At 41.1% G+C, this 23,098-nt stretch overlaps 1 protein-coding gene across 1 annotated transcript in view; it reads left to right on the forward strand.

The window, feature by feature from the left end:
* Positions 1 to 23,098, forward strand: part of TTI1 (TELO2 interacting protein 1) — a 48,491-nt gene that overhangs the window by 7,398 nt on the left and 17,995 nt on the right. The window contains exons 2-4 of the mRNA XM_003253562.2: positions 11,458 to 13,800; positions 18,932 to 19,132; positions 22,574 to 22,722. Of these exons, the coding sequence (XP_003253610.2) occupies positions 11,499 to 13,800; positions 18,932 to 19,132; positions 22,574 to 22,722 (2,652 nt within the window). The 5' untranslated portion in view covers positions 11,458 to 11,498. The remainder of the gene's footprint in view (positions 1 to 11,457; positions 13,801 to 18,931; positions 19,133 to 22,573; positions 22,723 to 23,098) is intronic.

The raw sequence follows: 23,098 nt of genomic DNA on the forward strand, positions 1-23,098 counted from the left end.
ATACTCTGTCTCAAAAAAAAAAAATTGTTTTTTCTCTGTAGACAAGGTATAACTTTTCTCTGGATGCTTTCAATATTTTTTGTTGTTAGTTTTCAGAAATTAAATTATGAAGAGTCTTGGGATAAATTTCTTTGGGGTTCACTCAGCTTCTTGATATATAGATTTATGTCTTTGCCAACTTCGTGGCGTTTTCAGCCACTATTTCTTCTGAGTACTTTTTCAGCCTGCCCTCTTGGTCCCACAGGTTCCCTGAAGCTGTGTTTATATATTTTTCAGTAGTTTTTTCTCTATTGTTCAGATTGGGTAATTTCTATTGTTCCATCTTCCAGCTCACAGATTTTTTTCTTCCCTCCATTCTGCTGTTGAGCCCATCCACTGAGGTTTTTCTTTGTTACTGAAATTTTCAGTTCTAAAATTTTCACTTGTTTCTTTATATGTTCTATTTCTTTGTCGAGGCTTTCTATTCTTTCATTTGTTTGAAGTATATTCATAATTGCTTATCAATACATTTTAATCGTGCTGCTTTAATGTCTTTATTAGATAATTCTAACATCTTTGTCTCTTTGTCATCTTGGTGTTGACATGTGTTGATTGTCCTTTTTCTTTTTTTTTTTGAGATGGAGTGTCGCTCTTGTTGCCCAGGCTGGAGTGCCATGCCACAATGTCTGCTCACTGCAACCTCCACCTTCCGGGTTCAAGTGATTCTCCTGCCTCAGCCTCCCAAGTAGCTGGGATTACAGGCGCGCACCACCATACCTGACTAATTTCTGTATTTTTAGTAGAGATAGGGTTTCACCATGTTGGCCAGGCTGGTCTTGAACTCCTGACCTCAGGTGATCTACCAGCCACAGCCTTCCAAAGTGCTCGGGTTACAGGTGTGAGCCACCACAGCCTACTGATTGTCTTTTTTCATTCAGTCTGAGTTCTTCCTGGTTCCTGGTATGAGTGATTTTTATATTGAGATTTGTACATTTCTGTATAATGTTCTGAGACATCTGTTGACGCTGTTTTGTCTGTTTAGGCTGTTTAGTCTAATGTTTAGACTAAACAATCTCTGACACCATTCCTGGTAGGAGAAGGGGGTCCATACATCATCACTGCCAGGTAGAGGTAGAAGTCCAAGTTCCTCACTCAGCCTCTATTGACACCCAAGAAAAAGGTCTCCCCACTACTGCTGAGTGGAGGTGTACTGCTGGGTGGGTGTGGCAGTCCCAACTGCCCACTTGGGCTCCACTGACATTGCAGTGGAGGTGGCATCATTACTACTGGGCAGTGGTGAAAGTCCTGACAAGGTCTCCTGTGATGCTACCTCATTACTGCCAAGTAGGAGTGGAAGTTTAGGCTCCCTGTGTGGTCTCCACTGACACTGGGGCTGGTGGAGATGGAATGCCTGCCCCTACTTTGTCTTCTTTCACACCATCCTTACAGGTGTGTTGAGGGTGCCTCATTACAGACTTATGAGAGTGGGAGTCTAGGCTCTCCAATCAGCCTTTGCCACCGTGGGTGGAGGCCGCCTTATTTTCTGTAGTGTTTGGCTGGAGTAGAGTGTTTGTTGTCCAAAAGTTTTTTGTCTTGCGAGGGTGCCCATTCCCCTACTCCTCTGGCTAGAGAGAGCAGGTTTTTGTTGGGGTTTTTGTGTCTGTGCCCATTGGTGCTTCCAGGTTGCCAGCTTCTTCAGCTCCAGGGCTTGGGTCTATGAGGCAAAAAGAAAACCCAGGGAACTTAGCACTGTGTCACTCCCCAGGTCCTGGGGTCCCTAACCAGTCTGCATTCTTTTTGTATTTGCTTTATATATAATGTCCAGGGGTTTTAGTTATACTTAACAAAAAGAATAGGGAAATGTATGCCTACTCCATCTCCCCAGAAGCTTAAGTTTTCTATTTATATTCATGTGTGTGTGTGAGCAGAATTTTTGTTTATATTAATATTTATAAATAAGTGGAATATGCAAACATACATTAGTTACCTGAAGAACTTACCCAGTTTCCAGTGCCAGGTCATAAATGGGCGGAGGGCAGGAGGTCGTTTGTATATATATTCTATGTACACCCTCTTCTAAGTTAAGAATCCCTTTTTTAGAAATGTACTGCCTAGCAAAAAAGGCCCTGTCTAGTAGAGGGAACAGGCACATAGTATTAGTGTAATACAAGGCACAGCTTCACATATTTTCTATAAGGGACAGCTGTAAACTAAGCATTATGTGAGCCTAGAGTAATCTCCGGAAATATGTATGGGAAGTCTCCTTGATTCCCCTCCTCCGCATGTTCTTCCTGTTCTGCAGTACACTTCCCTTACAGTGTTAGCCTCTCTGGTTAACGTTGTATCTCTCTTCGCTTGTCAAGAATTTAGCACACTGTATGGCAAATAGTATATGCTAAGGAAACATTTCTAGATAGAGGGAAAGATGAGTAGTAATCAGCAAAACTTCAGAATATGCTAAAGGGTTAATGTTTATCCAGCTTCATTTACTTATTTATTAAACAAATAGTGAGTGGGAACTGCTTGGCAGACACCAGCCGGTGCTGGGGAAACCACAAGTAAAGCTGTAACACTATACCGTTCAGCTGGGGAGAGAAGTAAACTCATCATTTTAACCCAAGATAGTAGTCCTCCAGTGTACTCTGAACACTGCAACCAGATGGATTATTGAACAAGAACCTATTTCATCATACGACTTGTTCTTCAGAAGGGAAAGCACATAGAGAATATATACAGTGCAAGGTTCCCACACCTCACTGGCCATGGGACTGACCTTGCAAAGTTTTAAAATTGTAGATTCCCAGGCATACCTGCTCCCCCACCACATTGATTCTGATTCCGTAGATCTGGTGTGGAGCCCAGGAATCTGTACTTAAATTGTTCCTCCTTGATTCTGATAAACAGCCAGGTTGGGAACCTCTGGTATAGTGGGAAGAGTACATACAGCCTTTGGGGTCAGGCAGGCTTGAGATGAATCCCAAGTCTGACACCTGCTTGCTGTGTGGACATCACTGAACCTCTCTGAGCCTTGTGCTGCTCAGCTTGTGGATGAGAAATACATTAAATACCTAGCACATTGCCTGATGGGGGTTTTTTCAACAACAAAAGAAAAATGTTTTCCTCCTATTCGAGAACTTGTATTGGTGATTCTTACATCTGAACTCCTATCTCTGGGCTCTAAACCCAGTTGTTCTTTCCATAGGCTAGTTATTCAAAGGTGGAAATTTTGGAGATTGTCTTATCCATAAGTTTATTTTATATTGAAGAAGCTAAAATTCATGGAAATCACACAGCCAGGTACTGTAAGAGCCAGGGCTAGAACCCAGATCAGTCCGCTGGTGTACTCTGAACACTGCAACCAGATGGATTATTGAACAAGTACCTATTTCATCTTACGACTTGTTCTTCAGAAGGGAAAGCATGTATAGAGAGAATATATACATGTTCCCTCTGTCCCAGTTCTGGAAATAGCCTAAAAGTGGGCTGGAGTACAGCCAAATCTATAACTATGATTACCCCATGAGAATGAATCTAGCAGGACCCTCCCAGTGTAGACGAGATCAACTACATGCAGGAAAAACTCACCCCAAGAGAAGAAGAGCATGGCAGGTTTTGTCTAGAATACAGTTCAGAATAGCTGATATCAGCGCTCTACAAATGACAGAACCAGATCTTGCATTATGACCACTAATTCAACGAGCATTTATTGAATACCTACTCTGTGCTGAAAGCAATTAAGAAACCAGTCAAAAATCACTGATTCTAGTATTCTAGTGAAGGGAGAGAAACAGTAAACAAACAGGTAGATAATCTGGTTTGACAGCTGGTGTGAAGTGCTAAGGAGGAAAATTTTAAAGGCAAGGAAAGGAGATGAGTAGTAAGCATGGGTAGCAGTGTTGCTGTTGGTTATAAATATCAAACTTTGGTGCAGCACCACTCTAAGTAATCAGCGTTGCATTTTATAGGAATAGAATCTAGGATTCCTAAGGTTCTAAATCTCTAAACAATTCTTTCTGTAATTGACATATTGTCACACAACTGTGATTTCATGGCCATCCCATAAAACTATATGATTGCCTTTTATAGTCATGTCAAAGTAGCAATGTGTTATGCCAAAGTAGCAATGTGTTATGCTGTCTTCCTTAGAGAAAGCTGGTTTATATATTTCTGAGCCTATAACCCAGTCTTTTGAAGATCTCTGATTGTGGTAAATCTTCATCTGTATAGTCATTTCATAGAGAGAGTGTACTACAGTTTATTTATCCATTCTACTACAGATAGGCATTGGGGTAGTTTTCATTTTAGGGTGATTGTGTATAGTGAATTCCAGAATACATCTTTTGATAAGCTTATATATACATTTCTATTGGGTATATATCAAAGAATGGAATTGCTAGATCATAGAGCATATATATATTCACCTTTGAAATAATGGATACTGCCAACAAGTTTTCCGTACTACCTGCACTGATTTATACTCCCACCAGCATTGAATGAGAGTTTTAGTTGCTTTATAGCCTTGCCAGCACCTAGTATTTTCCCTTTTTTCAATTTAGCTCTTCTCATGAATGTGTAGTGATACTTTATTGTGGTTTTAAATTGCATTTTCCTGACTAATGATATTTAAAGTCTTGTCATATGTTTATTGGCTATTTGGCTATCCTTTTTTGTGATATGTCTATTCAAGTCCTTTTTCGTGTTTCTATTAGGTTGTCTTTTCTTTTTTAAATGATTTTTTAAAAATCTTTTGTATATTATAGATATGAGTGTTTTGTCAGATATATAGCAAGTATCTTCTGTCACTTTATGAATTGCCTTTTCACTCTTTAATAGTGTCTTTTGATGAAGAGAAGTTCTTAAATTTTAAGGTAGTCCAATTTATCAGTTTTTTTCTTTTTGTGTCCTATTTAAGAAATCTTTGCCTACTCCAGGATCAAAAAGATGTTCTTGTCTGTTTCCTTTGGAAAGCTTTATATTGTTTTACATTTCACATTTAAATATGATGTGATGTAATCAAAATACATATATATATTTTTTTTCATATGAGTAGCCAAGTGACATAGCACCTTTAATTGAAAAGGCCATTCTTTTCACCCCTTCATTTTACTGTCACATTTGTCAGATGTGTAGGTCTATAGCTGGACTCTCTATTCTATGTGTGATCTATTTCTGAACTCTGTTCAGTTCATCTTTCTTTATGCCAAGTATACACTGTCCTTTAATTATCATGTCTTTATAGTAAACCTTGAAATCAGTTAGTGTAAGTTCTCTAACTGCATTCTTCTTTTTGAAGATTGTCTTTTCTATTTTAGGTCCTTTGCATTTCTCTATCAGTTTTAGACTCATCATATTTCTGCAGAAATCCTACTGGGATTTTGATTAAGATTATGCTGACTCTACCAATGGTACCAAATCCAGGGACAATTTTTGTCCTTGACAGGACATCTAGCAATGTCTGGAGACATTTTTGTTTGTTACACCTGGGTTAGTGCTACTAGCAGCAGATGGATGGCCAAGATGCAGAGGCCAAGGATGCTGCTAAATGCCCTGCAATGCACAATGCACAAGACAGCCCTCCACCAACAAGTAATTATCCCACCCAAAATGTCAATAGTGCTGCTGTTGAGAAACTCTGCACAAATGTAATCGCTGTTTTAGTGTACTTCAGACTTCTGTCTGCTATCTTACTTTTTGTTTTCAATTTGGCTCACTAGTTTTATTTCTTTTTTTTTGCATTTTTGCCCTTTTTTTGATTAATCAAAAATAGTATCCCATTTTTTACTGCCCTGTAATCTTGTTAGGTAGGTATTCTTTTACAATTATTTTAGAGCTTACTCTACAGATTTCAACATGCATTTAACATCTTGACATGTTATGGTCTAATACAGATTATTTTATCACTTCGTTGTACTACTAGACTCTTAGACACTTAACTCCTTCCCCCTCCCTACCTTTTGTGAATTATTCTTGTCTTGCATTTTAGTTTTATATATACACAAACTACAGAAGACATAATAGTTATTGTTTTGTACAGTTAATTTTTTTATATTTATCTATTTCATTTTCTTCATTCCCTCTTATAGTTCCATGCTTCTGTCTAGGTTTATTTTCTTACATTGTTTTTTCTTTTAGTGTTGCCCTGATAGCAATGAATTCCCTCAGGTTTTGTTTGTCATAAATATCTTAATTTCACCCTTGTTTTTTTTTTTTTTTTAGACGGGCTCACTCTGTCACTGAGGCTAGAGTGCAGTGGCACAATCACAGCTCACTGCAGCCTCAACCTCCCAGGCTCAATCGATCCTTCCAACTGAGCCTCCCTAGCAGCTGGGACTATAAGTGCACACCACCACACCTAGGTAATTTTTGTATTTTCTGTAGCAATCGAGTTTCGCCATGTTGGTTAGGTTGGTTTCGAACTCCTGGGCTCAAGTGATCCACCCACCGCAGCCTCTCAAAGTGCTGGGATTATAGGCGTGAGCCACCCATGCCCAGCCTTACCTTTTTATTGAAAGATGTTGTTTTTATAGGCTATAAAATTCAAAGTTGATTCCCTAGGCCATAGATTAAAAAAAAAAAAAAAAAAGTTGGGAGTTATTTTCTTTAGATAGCATTCTCTTGACTCCTGGATTTTGTCATTCTTTTGAGAAGTCAGCTGTCATTTTTATTGCTTCACTGCTTTTTAAGGTTTTCCTCTTTTTCTTTGTTTTTCAGCAGTTTGACTATGATGTCTTGTGTTCTTTTCTTTGTATTGGCCAAATAATTGGGTTGCTGAGTTTCTTAAATCTGTGGGTTGATCTCTTTCATTTGTTTTGAACATTTTAGTATTGCTTCTGCTCTATGCTGTCTTCTAAGACTCATTTATTCATGTCTTTATTCCACATGTCTTTTATGTTCTTATCTGTGTTTACCATTCATTTTTCTAATTGAGTTTGAATATTTTTTGTTGACCTGTCTTCCAAATCATTAATCTTGTCTCCTGCTAAGTCCAATTTACTGTTAATATCTTATATTAAATTCTTAATTATAGATACTGTAGTTCTCAGTTGTAAAGTATCCATTTGATTTTTTTTTTATAGATTTCAGCCAATTCTGTGGTAGAATTATTTATCCTTTCATTTATTTTGGTCTTTTCCTCTGTTTCTTGACTTTATTAATCTTGGTTATTTCAAAGTTCTTGACTACTAAACTTCAGTAATTGGGCCATCCATAGGTCTGCTTCTAATGTCTGTTTTTTCTCTTGATTACTAGCTGTGTGCATTTACCTCCACACATGCTTAAAAAACTTATTATATACCAAACATTATATAAAAGAATCATAGTGGCTGCATATATCTTCCGCCATCAAGGCTTGCCCCTTTCTTCTGTTAACTAAATACTTCAGTCTAATCTGACGTATTTCAGGGATTGAGCTGGGTCACTGCTGGGTTGCAATCCTGGTAAGCCCCAAACTTGCTTTGGTTCATCCTTATTAGAGTATGGTCCTCCAGGGCTTTCAGTTGAAAGCCTAATAGGCTGTTTGTCTCCTTAGACATGAAAGGCTTTAGGAGGTTCACTTCTGCCCCTAAGATTTTCAGCTTAGTTATTTAGCCTACCACTACTTCACATCATTTCAAAATTGACTAAATGTCTTGAGGAAGACCCCAACCAAGTAAGTATTTCAAGTCCATCAAATCTCCAGTTTTGTTACCCCAGCTTTGAAGAATACCAAAATCTCTACTGGGTTGTCTCCAGCAGCAGCCTTCTTCCAGAAGTTGGGTATTTTGAGGTCCCTCAAGACTGCAGTTTTGTCTCTCCAGCCCCAGGTGACCATTAAAACCATTGTGGTTTCTCTTTCCCCAGTGATAACCACACCCTAATCCCAAACCCATGTCCAGGATCAACAAATACACCAAAGGCTCATGCGCACACACCAAAGGCTCATGCGCACACACCAAAGGTGCACACACACATACACACACATAAGCTATTGATTGTTGATTCCCTCTGAACATTCTCCGTCTGTTAGTCCATCTAGTCCTTGTTGCTTCCACAAGTATTGGATGCTTTAAGAAATGATTTTTGTAATTTATTTGGCTTTTTCTAGTCATTGGCAGGAGTATTAGCCTGCCAAACCATACCATATCCTACTTGGAAGCAGAATCTGTACAGATGTTTTTGAGGGCTTGCCATGTGCCAGATGCTCTTCTAGCTTCTAAGTATAGGATTGCCCTGCCCTCTCAGAGCCTCTAGTCTAAAGTAGGTAAGACAGACATATACACAAATAATGCAGCATGCCAAATACTGTCATGGAGGTGTGTACAGGGGTAGGAAAAAGGAGACAAATGTGAACTAGCACCACCTGTTTAGAAAATTGCAAGTTTTATAAATTTTACATGATTGCAGGTTAGAGATCAAAGTGGTAGAGCAATGAAAAATGAGGTTGGCAAGACAGGCAGAAGCCTGATGGTGAAGAGCCCTGTATGCCATGGTAATGCTTAGGTATAGCTGCTACCTAGAAGTATCTGCCCTTCATGCAGGATGGAGAGCAGTTTAAGAATTAAGCCTAGAGAATTGCGATCAGATTTTTCTTTTAGAAAGATTACTTAAGTGTCATTGTGAAATGTGAATTCGAGGAGGGCAAGAATCAAGCCAAAGGGCCAGAAAGGAAACTGAGAGTTGACCCAATATGAAACACACTGGTTGTCATCATCAACAGATTTGAAAGGTGTCAAAGGGGTGGAATTGATGAAATATAGGGAATGTTGGGATTAAGAGGGGGTGAAAGAAAACAGAGATCCTAGGGTTTCTAGCTTGACTACAAATCACCAAGGGAATATGGCAGAAAGCAATGAGGTCAATGTTAGACATACTGTGTATTCCCATTTCATTAGCTCTATTATGGTTTTTGTTATATAATCTGAGAATGTAGTTTAGGAACCACCACCCTGTCGGGGGGCGGACCCCAAGTTATCTTCTTGAAACTCCTACAGTGAAATAAGAGAAAGAGCCCTAGGCCATTGCCTTCACCCTAGATTTTACAAGACACCCTCTGATTTTGTCCATTTTGTATACCAGACTTCCATTTAAACATTGTATATGAAGAAAATTCTCCATACCAGAAGAAAAAAATTCCTTAGCGGTGTAAGTATCTTCTTCTGATGGGATATGTGGGTGATACCCTCTCTTGCATGTTGTTCTTCCATCTTGACAGAAGAACATCCCCAGTGGCATTTGGAGGCCACAATCCTTTATTTGCAGTAAGTAGGTGCTATTCCACTGTCTTCTAGCATCCATTGTTGCCAATGAGGTGTTCAAAGCCAGTTTCTTTTTCTTTTATTTGTTATTTGTCATTTCCTCCTCAAAGCATATGTGATTTTCTCTTCATATGTAGAGTGAAGGAGTTTTACCAGAATGTGGTCAGGTGTGTATCCTTCAGGCTTTTCGGTCTCCAGATAAATCTTTCTGCAGCTAAGGGAAATGTTTCTCCTTTCAAATTTCCCCTTACATGGTGGTTCTTCAGATCTGTCCTCCGAGTCTCACAGTTTGCATCTCTGCATCCCTGCTTTGGGTAAGATAGGTCTACTTGATCTTCTAGGCCACTAATTGGGTTTCGGCAATTAACTATCTTTTTACAAATTTCATCACTGGAGCTTTTTTTGTGTGTGGAAAATTATGCTTTTAATTCTAAGAGACATCTTTGGTGTCATAATTGAACTTGGTCTTTTTATTATTATTATTAAAATTCTTATCTGCCTCTTTTTCTGGTTCTGTTAATCTAAGATTCACCACCTCAAGGAGTGCTCAAATGCTTTTTCTACCCCTGACTGCTGGATCCCATTAAGCAGTTCTCTTCCTTTCCTACTTCTTGATCCAACTACCAGTATCTCAGGCAGGGAGGTGGCAAAGCAGCCTCTGGTTCATCAGTGTATGAGCCAGTGCACATGGGATGTCATTAGTCCCCAGCCAAGCTTTGTGGCTGCCACGTGTGGCATTTTTCTAGCCTGAGATAGGGAAGAGTCAAGCTTCTTCCCTTCTCTGGCTTCTTGGGGGCGCAGAGAGCATGAGATACACACCAACGAAGCTTCACAGAGACGAAAAGTGCCCTTCCTCGTAGGGTTCCAGGGAGGTCACTAGACTAGACTCTCCAGCGTATCAGAGTCCCTCCAAGGGGAAATTTGGCACTAGCTCTCTCTCTGGACTGAGCAGGCCTTGCTCACACCCGCTGGCATGACTTGCCTGCCAATCTATAGCCACCGAGTTTGGGAGTGTTCATGGAATTGGGGGTAGAGAGAAGCAGCACAAGCACTTTCTTATCATCTCTTCAAAAGCCCCCAGCAAGCAGAGAAAAAAGAAAGACCACAAGACCACCAGACTAGATGATCTCTAAGCCTCCATCCAATGCCGATATTTTACAGTTATACACATTTATAGTCTCCAACTCAGCTCAGTCCTCAGTACCCTTGGGCCACACTTTTATAAGTCTTCCCAGCATGCTCTGCTTCCCCAAAGGGAGTATTTGAGACTTTTATTTGTCTCCTCAAGCCCTCTGTTTATCCTTCTCCTTGTTCACTGTCAGCCCATGACTTTGAATTTCTCTTCACAAAAAAAAAGACAGACTCTCAGATATTAAGTTGCTCTTTGCTTTCCTATAATCCTTTCTCCTTTGCCTGCTTGCCTGCTTGCCTGCCTGCTGTCCATCTTTCCATCCTGCTGGACTCTGTCTTCTCCCGTGTGTTCTGTGATAGTGTGTGCTCCCAGTTTTCCTATCTCTCTGGGTACCCCCTTTCGCTTTATGTTGCTGTCAGTCTCACCCAGTTCTGATCCTTCTCCCATATTACAGGCTCCTGGGGAATCTTTTCAGTGCATAAAGTTGACCATATCACCCCTTGCTTTAAACCTCTTAGTGACAGGAACAGGCAAAACATGTCTGTAGTGATAGAAGTCATAAGAGTGGTTACCTCCAGGCAGGGGAAATAGGAAACAATTGCAAAAGGACATGAGGAGCCTTCTAGGTTGTTGGAATTATTCTGTATCTTACTTCCGGAAGTGGTTACATTGTTCTATACATACACAAAAATTCACTGAGCTGTACATTAAGATAGTGCATTTTACCATACGTATGCCTCAGTTTTAAAAAGATGAAACCTGAAGGTTTAAATCCAAACTCCTGAAAATAGTCCACAGATTCCTATTCCTTCCTCCCTCAAGTCTTGCCTCGAGCATAATTTTCTTGTGAGACCCATCCTGGCTTCCTTAGGCCTATGACTTCCACACTCAGGACTGTAAGCTTAGGCCTGTCCTAATCCTGAAGAGACTTTATTGTAACTGTACATACACTTCCCTCACTAGACAGGGGGCTCAGTTTCATTGCACCCCTAGTGCCTTGTGCAGTGGCTGGCACATAGACCCCCGGTAAATGTCTGTTGAATGAATGAATGCAAGTTCATTTCATACTTGCTTTGAACTTAACATTTTTACTGAACAGTTTCCTTCCTCCAGCCTGCAGGATGTTTCCTCAGTGAGGGGAAGGCTGCTGCACAATGGCAGTGTTTGATACTCCTGAGGAGGCCTTTGGTGTCTTACGTCCAGTCTGTGTTCAGCTCACAAAGACCCAGACAGTGGAGAATGTGGAGCATCTGCAGACACGACTACAAGCTGTGAGTGACAGTGCCCTTCAGGAACTTCAGCAGTACATCCTCTTCCCTCTGCGATTTACCCTGAAGACCCCAGGTCCCAAAAGAGAGCGTTTGATCCAGAGTGTGGTGGAATGCCTCACATTTGTCCTTTCTTCAACATGTGTGAAAGAACAAGAGCTTCTCCAGGAACTCTTTTCAGAACTCTCTGCTTGTCTGTATTCACCCAGCTCCCAGAAAACTGCGGCTGTGTCCGAGGAGTTGAAATTGGCTGTGATCCAGGGACTTAGCACATTAATGCACTCAGCTTATGGGGACATCATTCTGACTTTTTATGAGCCCTCCATTCTGCCACGTTTAGGATTTGCTGTATCTTTACTGTTAGGCCTTGCAGAACAGGAGAAATCAAAGCAAATTAAAATTGCCGCCTTAAAATGTTTACAGGTTCTACTCTTGCAGTGTGATTGTCAGGATCATCCAAGGTCGTTGGATGAACTTGAACAAAAGCAGCTGGGGGATTTGTTTGCCTCTTTTTTACCTGGAATCTCAACTGCACTGACCAGGGTTATCACGGGAGACTTTAAACAAGGTCACAGCATTGTCGTATCTTCCCTAAAGATCTTTTACAAGACAGTGAGCTTCATTATGGCTGATGAACAGCTCAAAAGAATCTCAAAGGTCCAAGCAAAACCTGCAGTTGAGCACAGAGTAGCGGAGCTGATGGTTTACAGGGAAGCAGATTGGGTAAAAAACACTGGCGACAAGTTGACTATCCTTATTAAAAAGATAATTGAGTGTGTTTCTGTTCACCCACACTGGAAGGTGAGGCTGGAACTGGTAGAACTTGTGGAGGACCTTCTTCTGAAGTGCAGTCAATCATTGGTCGAATGTGCTGGTCCCCTTCTGAAGGCCTTAGTGGGACTAGTAAATGATGAGAGTCCTGAAGTCCAAGCCCAGTGCAGTAAAGTTCTGAGACATTTTGCAGATCAAAAAGTAGTGGTGGGCAACAAAGCCCTCACTGACATCTTGTCAGAAAGCCTGCATTCCCTTGCCACATCTCTTCCTCGCCTAATGAACTCCCAAGATGACCAGGGCAAATTCTCTACTCTTTCCTTGTTACTTGGTTATCTGAAACTCTTGGGCCCAAAAATAAACTTTGTCCTCAACTCTGTGGCCCATCTCCAGCGCCTTTCCAAAGCACTCATCCAAGTTCTAGAGCTAGACGTGGCTGACATCAAGATTGTTGAGGAACGGCATTGGAACTCTGATGATCTGAATGCTTCTCCAAAGACCTCAGCCGCACAGCCTTGGAACCACATCCAGAGGAGATATTTCCGCTTCTTCACTGATGAGAGAATCTTCATGCTCTTGAGGCAGGTTTGTCAGCTACTTGGTTATTATGGGAATCTTTATTTGCTTGCGGATCACTTTATGGAACTTTACCATCAATCTGTGGTTTACCGGAAGCAAGCTGCCATGATCCTTAATGAACTGGTTACAGGGGCGGCTGGGCTGGAAGTCGAGGACCTTCACGAAAAACATATTAAAACAAACCCAGAGGAACTGAGAGAGATTGTGACATCTATACTTGAAGAATACACAAGTCAAGAAAATTGGTATTTGGTTACCTGTCTTGAAACTGAGGAAATGGGAGAGGAGCTGATGATGGAGCACCCAGGCCTCCAGGCCATCACATCTGGTGAACACACCTGCCAAGTTACATCTTTTCTAGCCTTCTCAAAGCCAAGTCCCACTATTTGCTCCATGAACAGTAACATCTGGCAAATATGCATTCAGTTGGAAGGAATTGGCCAGTTTGCATATGCACTAGGAAAAGACTTCTGTTTGCTCTTGATGTCAGCCCTTTATCCAGTACTGGAGAAGGCTGGAGACCAAACCCTACTCATTAGTCAGGTGGCTACCAGCACCATGATGGACATTTGCCATGCTTGTGGCTACGACTCCCTGCAGCACCTGATCAATCAAAATTCAGACTACTTAGTGAATGGGATCTCTTTAAATCTGCGTCATCTTGCTCTGCACCCTCATACCCCAAAGGTCCTGGAAGTCATGCTGCGAAACTCAGATGCTAACCTGCTTCCTTTGGTGGCAGATGTGGTTCAAGATGTCTTGGCCACCCTGGACCAATTTTACGATAAGAGAGCTGCTTCCTTTGTCAGTGTTCTGCATGCTCTGATGGCAGCATTAGGTACATTGAGAGCCCTTTTTAATGCTGATGTGTGGGGGACAGGACTCAATCTCCTAGTTTGCTAAGCCTCGTTTTTTGCATTGTTTGTGGTGATGCTATGGAGGACATTTTAATCATTTTCTCTCCAGTCCCATAGGTTATGGTGGGGTTTCACTGTTTATCTTTTATACTTTCAGTAATCTCTACCATTTATTGAGCTCCTGCTCTATGCCAGGATATAAACCCTGCAGAATAAATCTAAATATTATTTCTACTTTATAAATAAGAAAAACTAAGGGTCAGTGACATCCTACTTAGCCAGGGTCACACAATTAATAAATGATAAAATCAGGATTTTTGACAGTTTTGTTCTTTCCAATATACCAGACTGCTTCTGATGGTGCATAGTGTTAGTGGTATCTATGCTAATGAAGAACAGATATAACATGAATTATTCAGTCACATATAGTCTAGAACAGTACTAAGAGAAGTTTCTGTGATGATAGAAATAATCTTTATTCGTTCTATCCAGTACAGTTACTACTATACATATGTGGTTCGTGCGCCTGAGGAACTGAGTTCTATATTTCACTTAATTTTAATAGCCACATGTAGCTAGTGACTACCATACTGGACAGAGCAGGTCTAGAAACTTCTTTTTAACCTTTTAATTGTGTGAGTTGGTTTGAGTTTCTCTTCTTCCCTTTGATCCTACTGGGTGCTTGCCAAAGATGTTAGCCACTATTAGAATGGCAAAATTGGCTGGGCGCGGTGGCTCATGCCTGTAATCCCAGCACTTTGGGAGGCCAAGGCAGGCGGATCACGAGGTCAGGAGATTGAGACAATCCTGGCTAACATGGTGAAACCCCGTCTCTACTAAAAAATAAAAAAAAAAAAAATTAGCCGGACGTGGTGGCAGGCGCCTGTAGTCCCAGCTACTTGGGAAGCTGAGGCAGAAGAATGGCTTGAACCTGGGAGGCGGAGCTTGCAGTAAGCCAAGATCACGCCACTGTGCTCCAGCCTGGGCGACAGAGCAAGACTCTGTCTCAAAAACAAACAAACAAAAAAAGGAATGGCAAAATTTTGGACTTCAATTATAAGAAAAGGAATCCTTCAACTGGATAATCAGTCTTTCAATGAGAAAATAATAAGCTGTATAGCTGGGTCCCTTTTATTTAAAGAGCATATTTCCAGTATTTATCTCAGTACTGCTAATAGCCTCTGAGGCAGGTGGGATGGTCACTGGCCTTATTTTGTCAGTTGAAAAAGCCAAGACCTTGTAAGAAACATTCTCATGGAAGGTAACTGGGGCGGGCAGGGACAGTGCACTGCCCTGTAGCTAATGCCATTTCCAGTGTTTGTTTATTCATGCATGAACATTCACGTTGAGCATAAATATTCCTTTTTTCATTCATTCATTCAAGAGTGCCTGCCATATGTCAGACACTGTGCTAAGTAATGAAGATAGAGCAGAGAACAAGATGAATAAACTCATGGAACTTCCCTGCCACTGCAAGAGAGATGATAAACAAGTAAACAAATCATTAGACAAGCTCATTGCAGATTCTGATAAACACCGTGAAGGAAATAAACACCTCGATGTAACAGGCACAGGCTCCTATAAGTTCAGTGGTCAGGGAGGGCCTCTCTGAGGAAGCAACACTAAAGCCAAAACCTGAAGGATGAGAAAGGCCCATCAACACATAGGGGGCTATCACATTTTTTTTATTTTTTATTTTTAAGAACATTCAGGCCGGGTGCCGTGGCTCACGCCCGTAATCTCAACACTTTGGGAGGCTGAGGTGGGCGGATTGCTTGAGCCCAGGAGTTCAAGACCAGCCTGGGCAACCTAGTATGCCCTCGTCTCTACTAAAAATGGAAAAAAATTAGTTGGGAGTGGCGGTACATGCCTGTAATTCCAGCTACTTGGGAGGCAGAAGCAGAAACATCACCTAAGCCCAGGGAGGTCAGGGCTGCAGTGAGCCATGATTGCACCACTGCACTCCAGCCTGGGTGACAGAGGAAGACTCTGTCTCAAAAATAAAAATAAAAATAAAAATTCAGGTGGGAAGGCCCAGAAGGAAGAAGGGGCAAGGGTCTTTGGAGAATGGAAAAGAGGCCTTTGTAGAGAGTGTTGCAAGATGAAGTTAGAAAGAAGGGCAAGGACAAATCCTGGTAGGACCTTATGGAGCAAGAGAAGGAGTTTGGATTTTATTTTGCAGCCACTTAGAAGCCTGTGTAGTGGGCTAGTCACTGGGGAGTCAGCCATGAATAAGACCCAGTTAGGCCTGCCCTCGTGGAGCCCCTCATAGGACTGACTGGTTGCTTATGCAGACTAAGACTGGCTTCCATGGGCCAAATATATCCCACCTGTACTGCTTTAACGACCTATGCTATGTTTCAGTTTGAAATTTTTAAAAAGTAGGTTAGGAAAAGCCCTGTGAAATACATCTCTCAAGAGGTATCTGAATTTGGGCCTTCAAAATTGAATTGTCTTAGATTGCTGATGTCTTCGGTCATCTCTGTAGGAGGAATGTCAAGACTCCTGTGTAGCTTTGTAGCGCTTTTAAAAAAAAAAATGAGGTGGAGGGAGAGGGTCTCCCTTGCAGAAAGGAAAATTGGATGGTTAAGACTGACTCTGGGGCTTCCTTGGAACAGAAACAAACTTAGAGCTAGCTTTTCTGAAAGTTTTGAAATAACCCAGAATATACTCGCTTTTCGAACAGGAAGTAGTACTCAGGTGGAGTTGGTATAGTCACTCATAAATCAGAGTAGCACCTTTTGTGGGCATTTCTGTTTGTCGTCGAATTATCTGACTGATGTCCACTCTTTTAAGATGGGTGTGGAAATGTGTTCTCAGAGAACTTTTGAAAGGCCTTAGAAGAACCCAGTAAGAGCTTTAGGAAATTGAGTTATCATTAACATAGTGTGTCACATGCAGTGACTAAAAAAGCATTAGGTGCCACAGTAAGGGCAAGAAGCATCAGTTAACTACTGCTTAATCCCAACGGCTGGTTAGCTGATTATTCATAACAAGAAAAAAATAGGGTAGCTTTGAAAATAAGTATTTATGTCACATACTTCACAACTTGGAGAATGTGCTGCTGCATTCTGTTCATGGCTGCATAGTATTCCATCATGTGTCTGCACCATAGTGTATTTAACCAGTCCTTTCTTGGTAGACGTTTTGGTCATTTCCAGTCTTTGGCCACCACAAAAAAAAATGCTGCATTGAGTATCTTTGTAGGTCATTTTGGACATGTCTCAGTATATTAATAGGATGAATTTCTGAAAAAAAAGTGCTGGTTTAAAGGGTATTACGTTTAAATTTTTGAGAGAGTATCAAATTGCTCTCTAAGAGGTTGTACCAATTTAAACTCCATCAGCAATGTACGAGAGTGCCAATTTTGCCACACCCTCACCCACACTGTATATTACCAAGCTTTTGATCTTTGCTAATCCAATAGGAGAAAAATAGCACCTTATTATAGTTTTAATTTGCATTAAACGTGAGATTGAGCTTCTTTTCATGTTTAAAAGCCATTTGTGAGCAAAGACATTTTAATGTCTGGCACCAGCCTTGAATCTAGAAATAATCTTTGCAGCATATCTAGTCTTAGCAGTGTAAATGCTGGGTCCAGGTTTTAACTATTTGGGAACCAATCCCTTAGAGTGCACTAAGTACCTGATAGACAACTGGGGATGCAGTTTGAAGAATGTCATAATGGATCCCTGGGTGTAGGAACCTCCAGCTCACACCTCACACATTTGCTCTCTGATACTCCAAGTTGCCCGGCCCCGTCATCTCCCATCTGCTGCTGCTCTTGCTCTGTGCAGATGCTCTTTGATGAAAAGGAGATTAGCAGGTGCTAAAGGTTATCAGAGTTTTTTTCCCAGCTGTCTGCAAAAGAAGGGCACTGGACCAGAGCACTGATTTTCAGGCTGTGGGATTTGTTGTTGTTGTTGTTGTTTTATTCTTTAAGTATTAAGAGCCTTTTTTGAAATGAAGCCTTTGGGGAACCCTGATATACAAAAATAATTGAAATTAGAGCTGAGTTGTTTGAAGGAATAGAGACCCTGGAACCCATGCCTGTAGCCCACCGTCTCTGTTGTGATCCATGAGACATTTCTGTGAAGCCCTAAGGCTCCTCAAGGCCCAGTTTGAAAACCACGGGACCCGGTGATGTTTGAAGTTTATTCTGTGGTGACTTACCAGAGGTATTTGAGCATCACCGAATAGGGAAGACTTTGGAGAGAAAATGGCCGGCTTTCTGAAGCATTTTATGTGAGAAATACAATGTGAGACCATCCATCCTCAAGACTCTGTAAAGCCTGTATTCTGCTAATGAGTGGTATATTCTGTACTCAGAATTGTGTCACTTGGATGTGTTTGCCAATCTTGCGTATTTTTTCTTTTGCATATACTTTGAGCACCCAATATCTTTGTAGGTCATTTTGGACATGCCTCATCATATCAATAGGATGAAATCCTGGAAAAAAATGCTGGTTTAAAGGGTTTATGTTTAAATTTTTGAAAGAGTATCAAATTGCTCTCCTAAGAGCCTTTGTGGAACCCTGACATACAAAAATGATTGCAGTTAGAGCTGAGTTGGTTGAAGGAATAGAGATGCTAGAACCCACACTGGGCATTATTGGATTTCCAGTGGTGACCAATGGAACATAGAGTCTGATGGGGGCTCAGACACTGAATAGTACACACAAATAAATAGATACGCAAATATATAATCACATATTGTGATAAGCTGATATGAAGAGAAAGAGCAGAGTGCTATATAAGACATCATGTAAGTGACCTAAGTTAAACAGGGGAGTCAAGGGAGGGTCTTTTTGGGCAAGTTCTATGTGTTCTGAGATGTGAAAAGTGACTTGGAGTTAACCAGATATGAAGTAGATGGGAGGTATTCCAGGCAGAGAGAACGGCATATGCAAGAGTTCTGAAACAGGAAAATGCTTGCTGCATTGGGGGAACTGGAAAAGGATGAGTTAATGGGCAACTGGGAGGCCAGGGAGCCAGGCAGGGACTGAATCATGTGGGGGCTGTGCAGGCCAGGGCAGAGAGCTTATTCTATGTATAAAGTACTCATGCCTGTTGTTAATAGCCAAGGTGATCATTCTAACACTTTATTTACAGCCCAGTGGTTCCCAGACACAGGTAATCTCGGGCACCTCCAAGAGCAAAGTTTAGGAGAAGAGGGAAGTCATTTGAACCAAAGACCAGCAACTCTTGAGAAGAGCACCACCACAGCTGAAGACATTGAACAGTTTTTGCTGAACTACCTCAAAGAGAAGGATGTGGCAGATGGAAATGTCTCGGATTTTGATAATGAAGAAGGTAACTTGTTTATTTTGGCTTAGCTGGTTTTTTCTTTCTGAAACAGATTATTGTAAAAATGGTGAAACATCATTACAGAAAGGGTAGAAATAAGAAAAGTCACTTAACAACCTTACCAGGCTAACATAGCTATTCTCCTGTTTTGTGTAATCTTTTTCCATTCTTTTCTGTTACAAAACGGTTTTTACGTGGTTGCAGATGTGTACCCTTTTTGTGTTTAGTTATAAGCAACTCTGCTTATTGCTGTTGAATTTTGATCATTAATGTTTTAATAACTGTTACTAAGTGTCCATTCCCCTGTAGGACATTTAGGTTGCTTCTGGCTTAATAATAACTCTAATAAACAGTGCTGCAGTGGATGATTCTGTGCATGTGACCTTTTCTTTTTTTTTTTTTTTTTTTTTTTTTTTTTTACATATTTCTTTAAATTCCCAGAAGTAGGATTTCTGGGTCAAGGATATGAACATAATTTAATGCTTGCCAAATTGCCTTTCAAAAAGGTTGTGTCAATTTATACTTTTCCTTTGGCAGTGCAGGATGAATACTGGTTTCACCACAGCCTTACCAACATTGGCTATTTCCAGTTTTCTTCCTAAATTAATAGGTGAAAAATGGTTCTTGTTATCTACCTTGCATTGCTTTGATTACCAGTGAGGTTGAATGTCTTTCTATAAGCTTCTTTCCTAACAGGTTTTTTCCTTATTCCCATTGTCTATTCATATGCTTTGTCCATTTGTTTGTTGGTGGGAGGAGATTGCAGTCTTTTTCTTACCAATTTATATGATAAAGAAAAAGGGAGTTCGGGCTAGTTGAAGCTCTGGCCTGTTGTTTTATTCACAAGCTCAATCTGGAGCTTCAGGTCACGGAAGGATTAATAAATTATTAGAATCTCCTCTGCAAATATAAAATGCCAAGTCATAATGAGCTTGGTGGTCTCAGAACCATCCTAAATCGAACCGAGTCCCAAATTAGTTTGTTAGGTTGGAATAAAACAGTTCTTTTTCTTTTTCTTTTCTTTTCCTTTTTTTGTTTTTTTTTCCTCCTTTTGGCGATCTCCAGTGTGAGATTCTGGTGAACTGAAGCCAGTACTTCCAGCAGTATAACAGGAAATAGTAGCTTGATGCCACTCACTACAACAAATTCCTTCTAAATAGCAGAAAAGCATCACAGGGCCCAAATAATGATTTATGCAGAGTTGAGTCATTGCTCTCCCCTAGGACAGAGTTTTCTATCAGAAATCTATCAGGCTTTTTCTTCTCAGATTTGTTTCTTGAGCCAATCCAATCCTTTTTGTGAACTGCAACCTTCACCCAAACCTGGAAATGCTGAAGCAGGGGAGGCATTCTGATCCCTTGTAATCCAGATTTGCCATTCTTGTTTAAAATGTGAGCACTGTCAGTGAATCTGTTCCTTCATGATTAGGATCTTCTGGTGTTAGTTGATGTTCACTTAGAGCAGACTGAAAGAGTCAAACCCTCCTTCCAATAACAGGAAAATCCACATCCCTCAAATAAGATTCTGCAATAGGTGAATTTCAAACAACAAATTCCCCTCTGGGGAAAAAAGCACAGGCCTATCATCTTTATGCTTATCATTCATCAAGTACACACCACACACTTGGCATTCTAAGGAATGTTTGCGTCAGTGCTGGCTTGACATGAGTTTTTTGTTTTAAGCACATAAAAGCACCTCGTATATCTGAGGTCCCTTTCTCCAAGAAATCCAAGCATTCTACAAATGCATTTTCATTTATCTTTTCAGCATCTGTTAGAGACAGGTGCAGCCTCCACTGTAAGAGTCTGTCTTTCCAGCAGAGGGAACTGAAATGGGAAAAAGTTAAGGGAGCAGTGCTCTGCTCAGTGGAAATGAGCACAGCTGGTGATCAGGATTGGGATGAGGCGGGGGGCTGTAAGTAGATCAGGAAAATTTTTCAGGGTAGGGATTTTCATGCAATTCTCAAATCTTGTGGTGATGTTTCTGTTTACAAACTTACATCTATCTCATGCAGTGCAGCACTCTAGACAGTGAGAATGATAATGGCTGGTAACATCACATTTAATGCTCTCAATAGCATGTGAGGTATACATGCTGTATCCCTTTTCTTCCAGATGAGGTAATGTAGGATGAAAGAAGTTGCTAATAGGTTTTAGAGGCAAGACCTGGTCCAACCTCCTCTAACCAAACTCCATGCCCTGTGAACTACACCAAGCTGCCCTTGTTACCTCACCTACAAAGATAAGTAAGGTTTGATTCTGGCCATCAGAAGTTCTTACAGGCTGGTGGAGAAGACAGACATGCACCCCTTTTAATCAAAGGATGAACCAAGAGGAGACAAAAAAGTGAAGGACAGAGCAGAGGCCAGCCATGGAACTTCCCAGCTTCAAGGCTCCTCCACGCAAGAACCCTGCTATCTCTTTTATTTTTTTATATATTTATTTTTTTATTTTTATTTATTTTTTTTTTTGGAGACAGAGTTTTGCTGTTGTTGCCCAGGCTGGAGTGCAATGGCATGATCTCAGCTCATTGCAACCTCTGCCTCCTGGGTTCAAGCGATTCTCCTGCCTCACCCTCCCAAGTAGCTGAGATTACAGGCGCCCGCCACTATGCCTGGCTAATTTTTGTAATTTAGTAGAGATGGGGTTTTGCCATGTTGGTTGGGCTGGTCTCGAACTGCTGACCTCAGGTGATCCGCCTGCCTCAACCTTCCAAATATCTTGTTTTTATCTTAAATATTCATTAATGGAAATTTAGAAAAGACCAAAGGCATAGGGAAAAAATTGAAGTCATCTGTTATCTCATTACCGTGTCACTTTTAATATTTTGCTGTACTTCCTCCCATGCAAAAACGTATGTAGTAGTGTTCATGTTGCATATGCAATTTTGTGTTGTGCTTTTTGTCTTTTTAAGACAATATTATTTTATAAGCATTTCTCTTGTCATTAAAACCCATGCTAAGCCTGGTGTGGTGGCTCATACCTGTAATCCCAGCACTTTGAGAGGCCATGGCAGGGGGATTGCTTGAGCCCAGGAATTGCAGACCAGCCTGGGCAACATAGTGAGACCCCCATTTCTACAAAAAAAATTTAAAAATTAGCTGGGCATGGTGACATGCACCTGTAGTCCTAGCCACTCAGGAGGCTGAGGTGGGAAGATCACTTGACCCCATAAGTTTGAGATTGCAGTGAGCCGTGTTCACACCACTGTACTCCAGCTTGAACAGAGCAAGGCCCTTTCCCTAAAAAAAATAGGGACCTCATAAAATGCCATTATATGGCTATACCATGGCTTCTGTACCTATTCCCCCTTGAATGGTGGTGTCTCAGTCCATTTGTGCTGCCGTAACCAAATACCTAAGACTGAGTAATTTATAAAGAGCAGAAATTTAGGTATCTCTGTTTTATCACTCATACAACACTGCCCCCAGTTGTGCTCTTTTTCCAGAGGAACAGTCAGTCCTTCCCAAAGTGGACGAGAATGACACCCGTCCAGATGTGGAGCCACCACTGCCGTTGCAGATCCAAATAGCCATGGACGTGATGGAACGCTGCATCCACTTGTTGTCAGATAAAAATCTGCAAATCCGCCTGAAGGTCAGTGCGCAGCTGCTTCTCTGCATTCCCGGAGTAGTAGGACTAAGGTGTGGCCTGGTTGGCAGTGGCTACACGGATGAGCATGTAGCTCCCCTTATCTCCTGGTCCACGTCTGGTGGCCAAGAGAAGGCATCAAAAGGAATTTGTCTGTGGGGTGACAGTTTTACATCTTTCTGTGTCTGCTGAGATGCCAAAGGGAGCTGAGTCTCCTGCATTAAAAACCACAAGTTTTGGGGATTCACTGAATTTCCAAGGAAAAGAAAGCCATGTGCTTTGGAAAGGATATTATTTTCTCAGCTACGTAGGATGCAGGTTTTAATACTTTAATGAAAACATTCTTCCAAGCCTGACACTAGCCCTTATCTCTCTGTTTTCA

This window comes from Nomascus leucogenys, chromosome 13, assembly GCF_006542625.1.
Source record: "Nomascus leucogenys isolate Asia chromosome 13, Asia_NLE_v1, whole genome shotgun sequence".
Lineage (NCBI taxonomy): Eukaryota > Metazoa > Chordata > Mammalia > Primates > Hylobatidae > Nomascus > Nomascus leucogenys.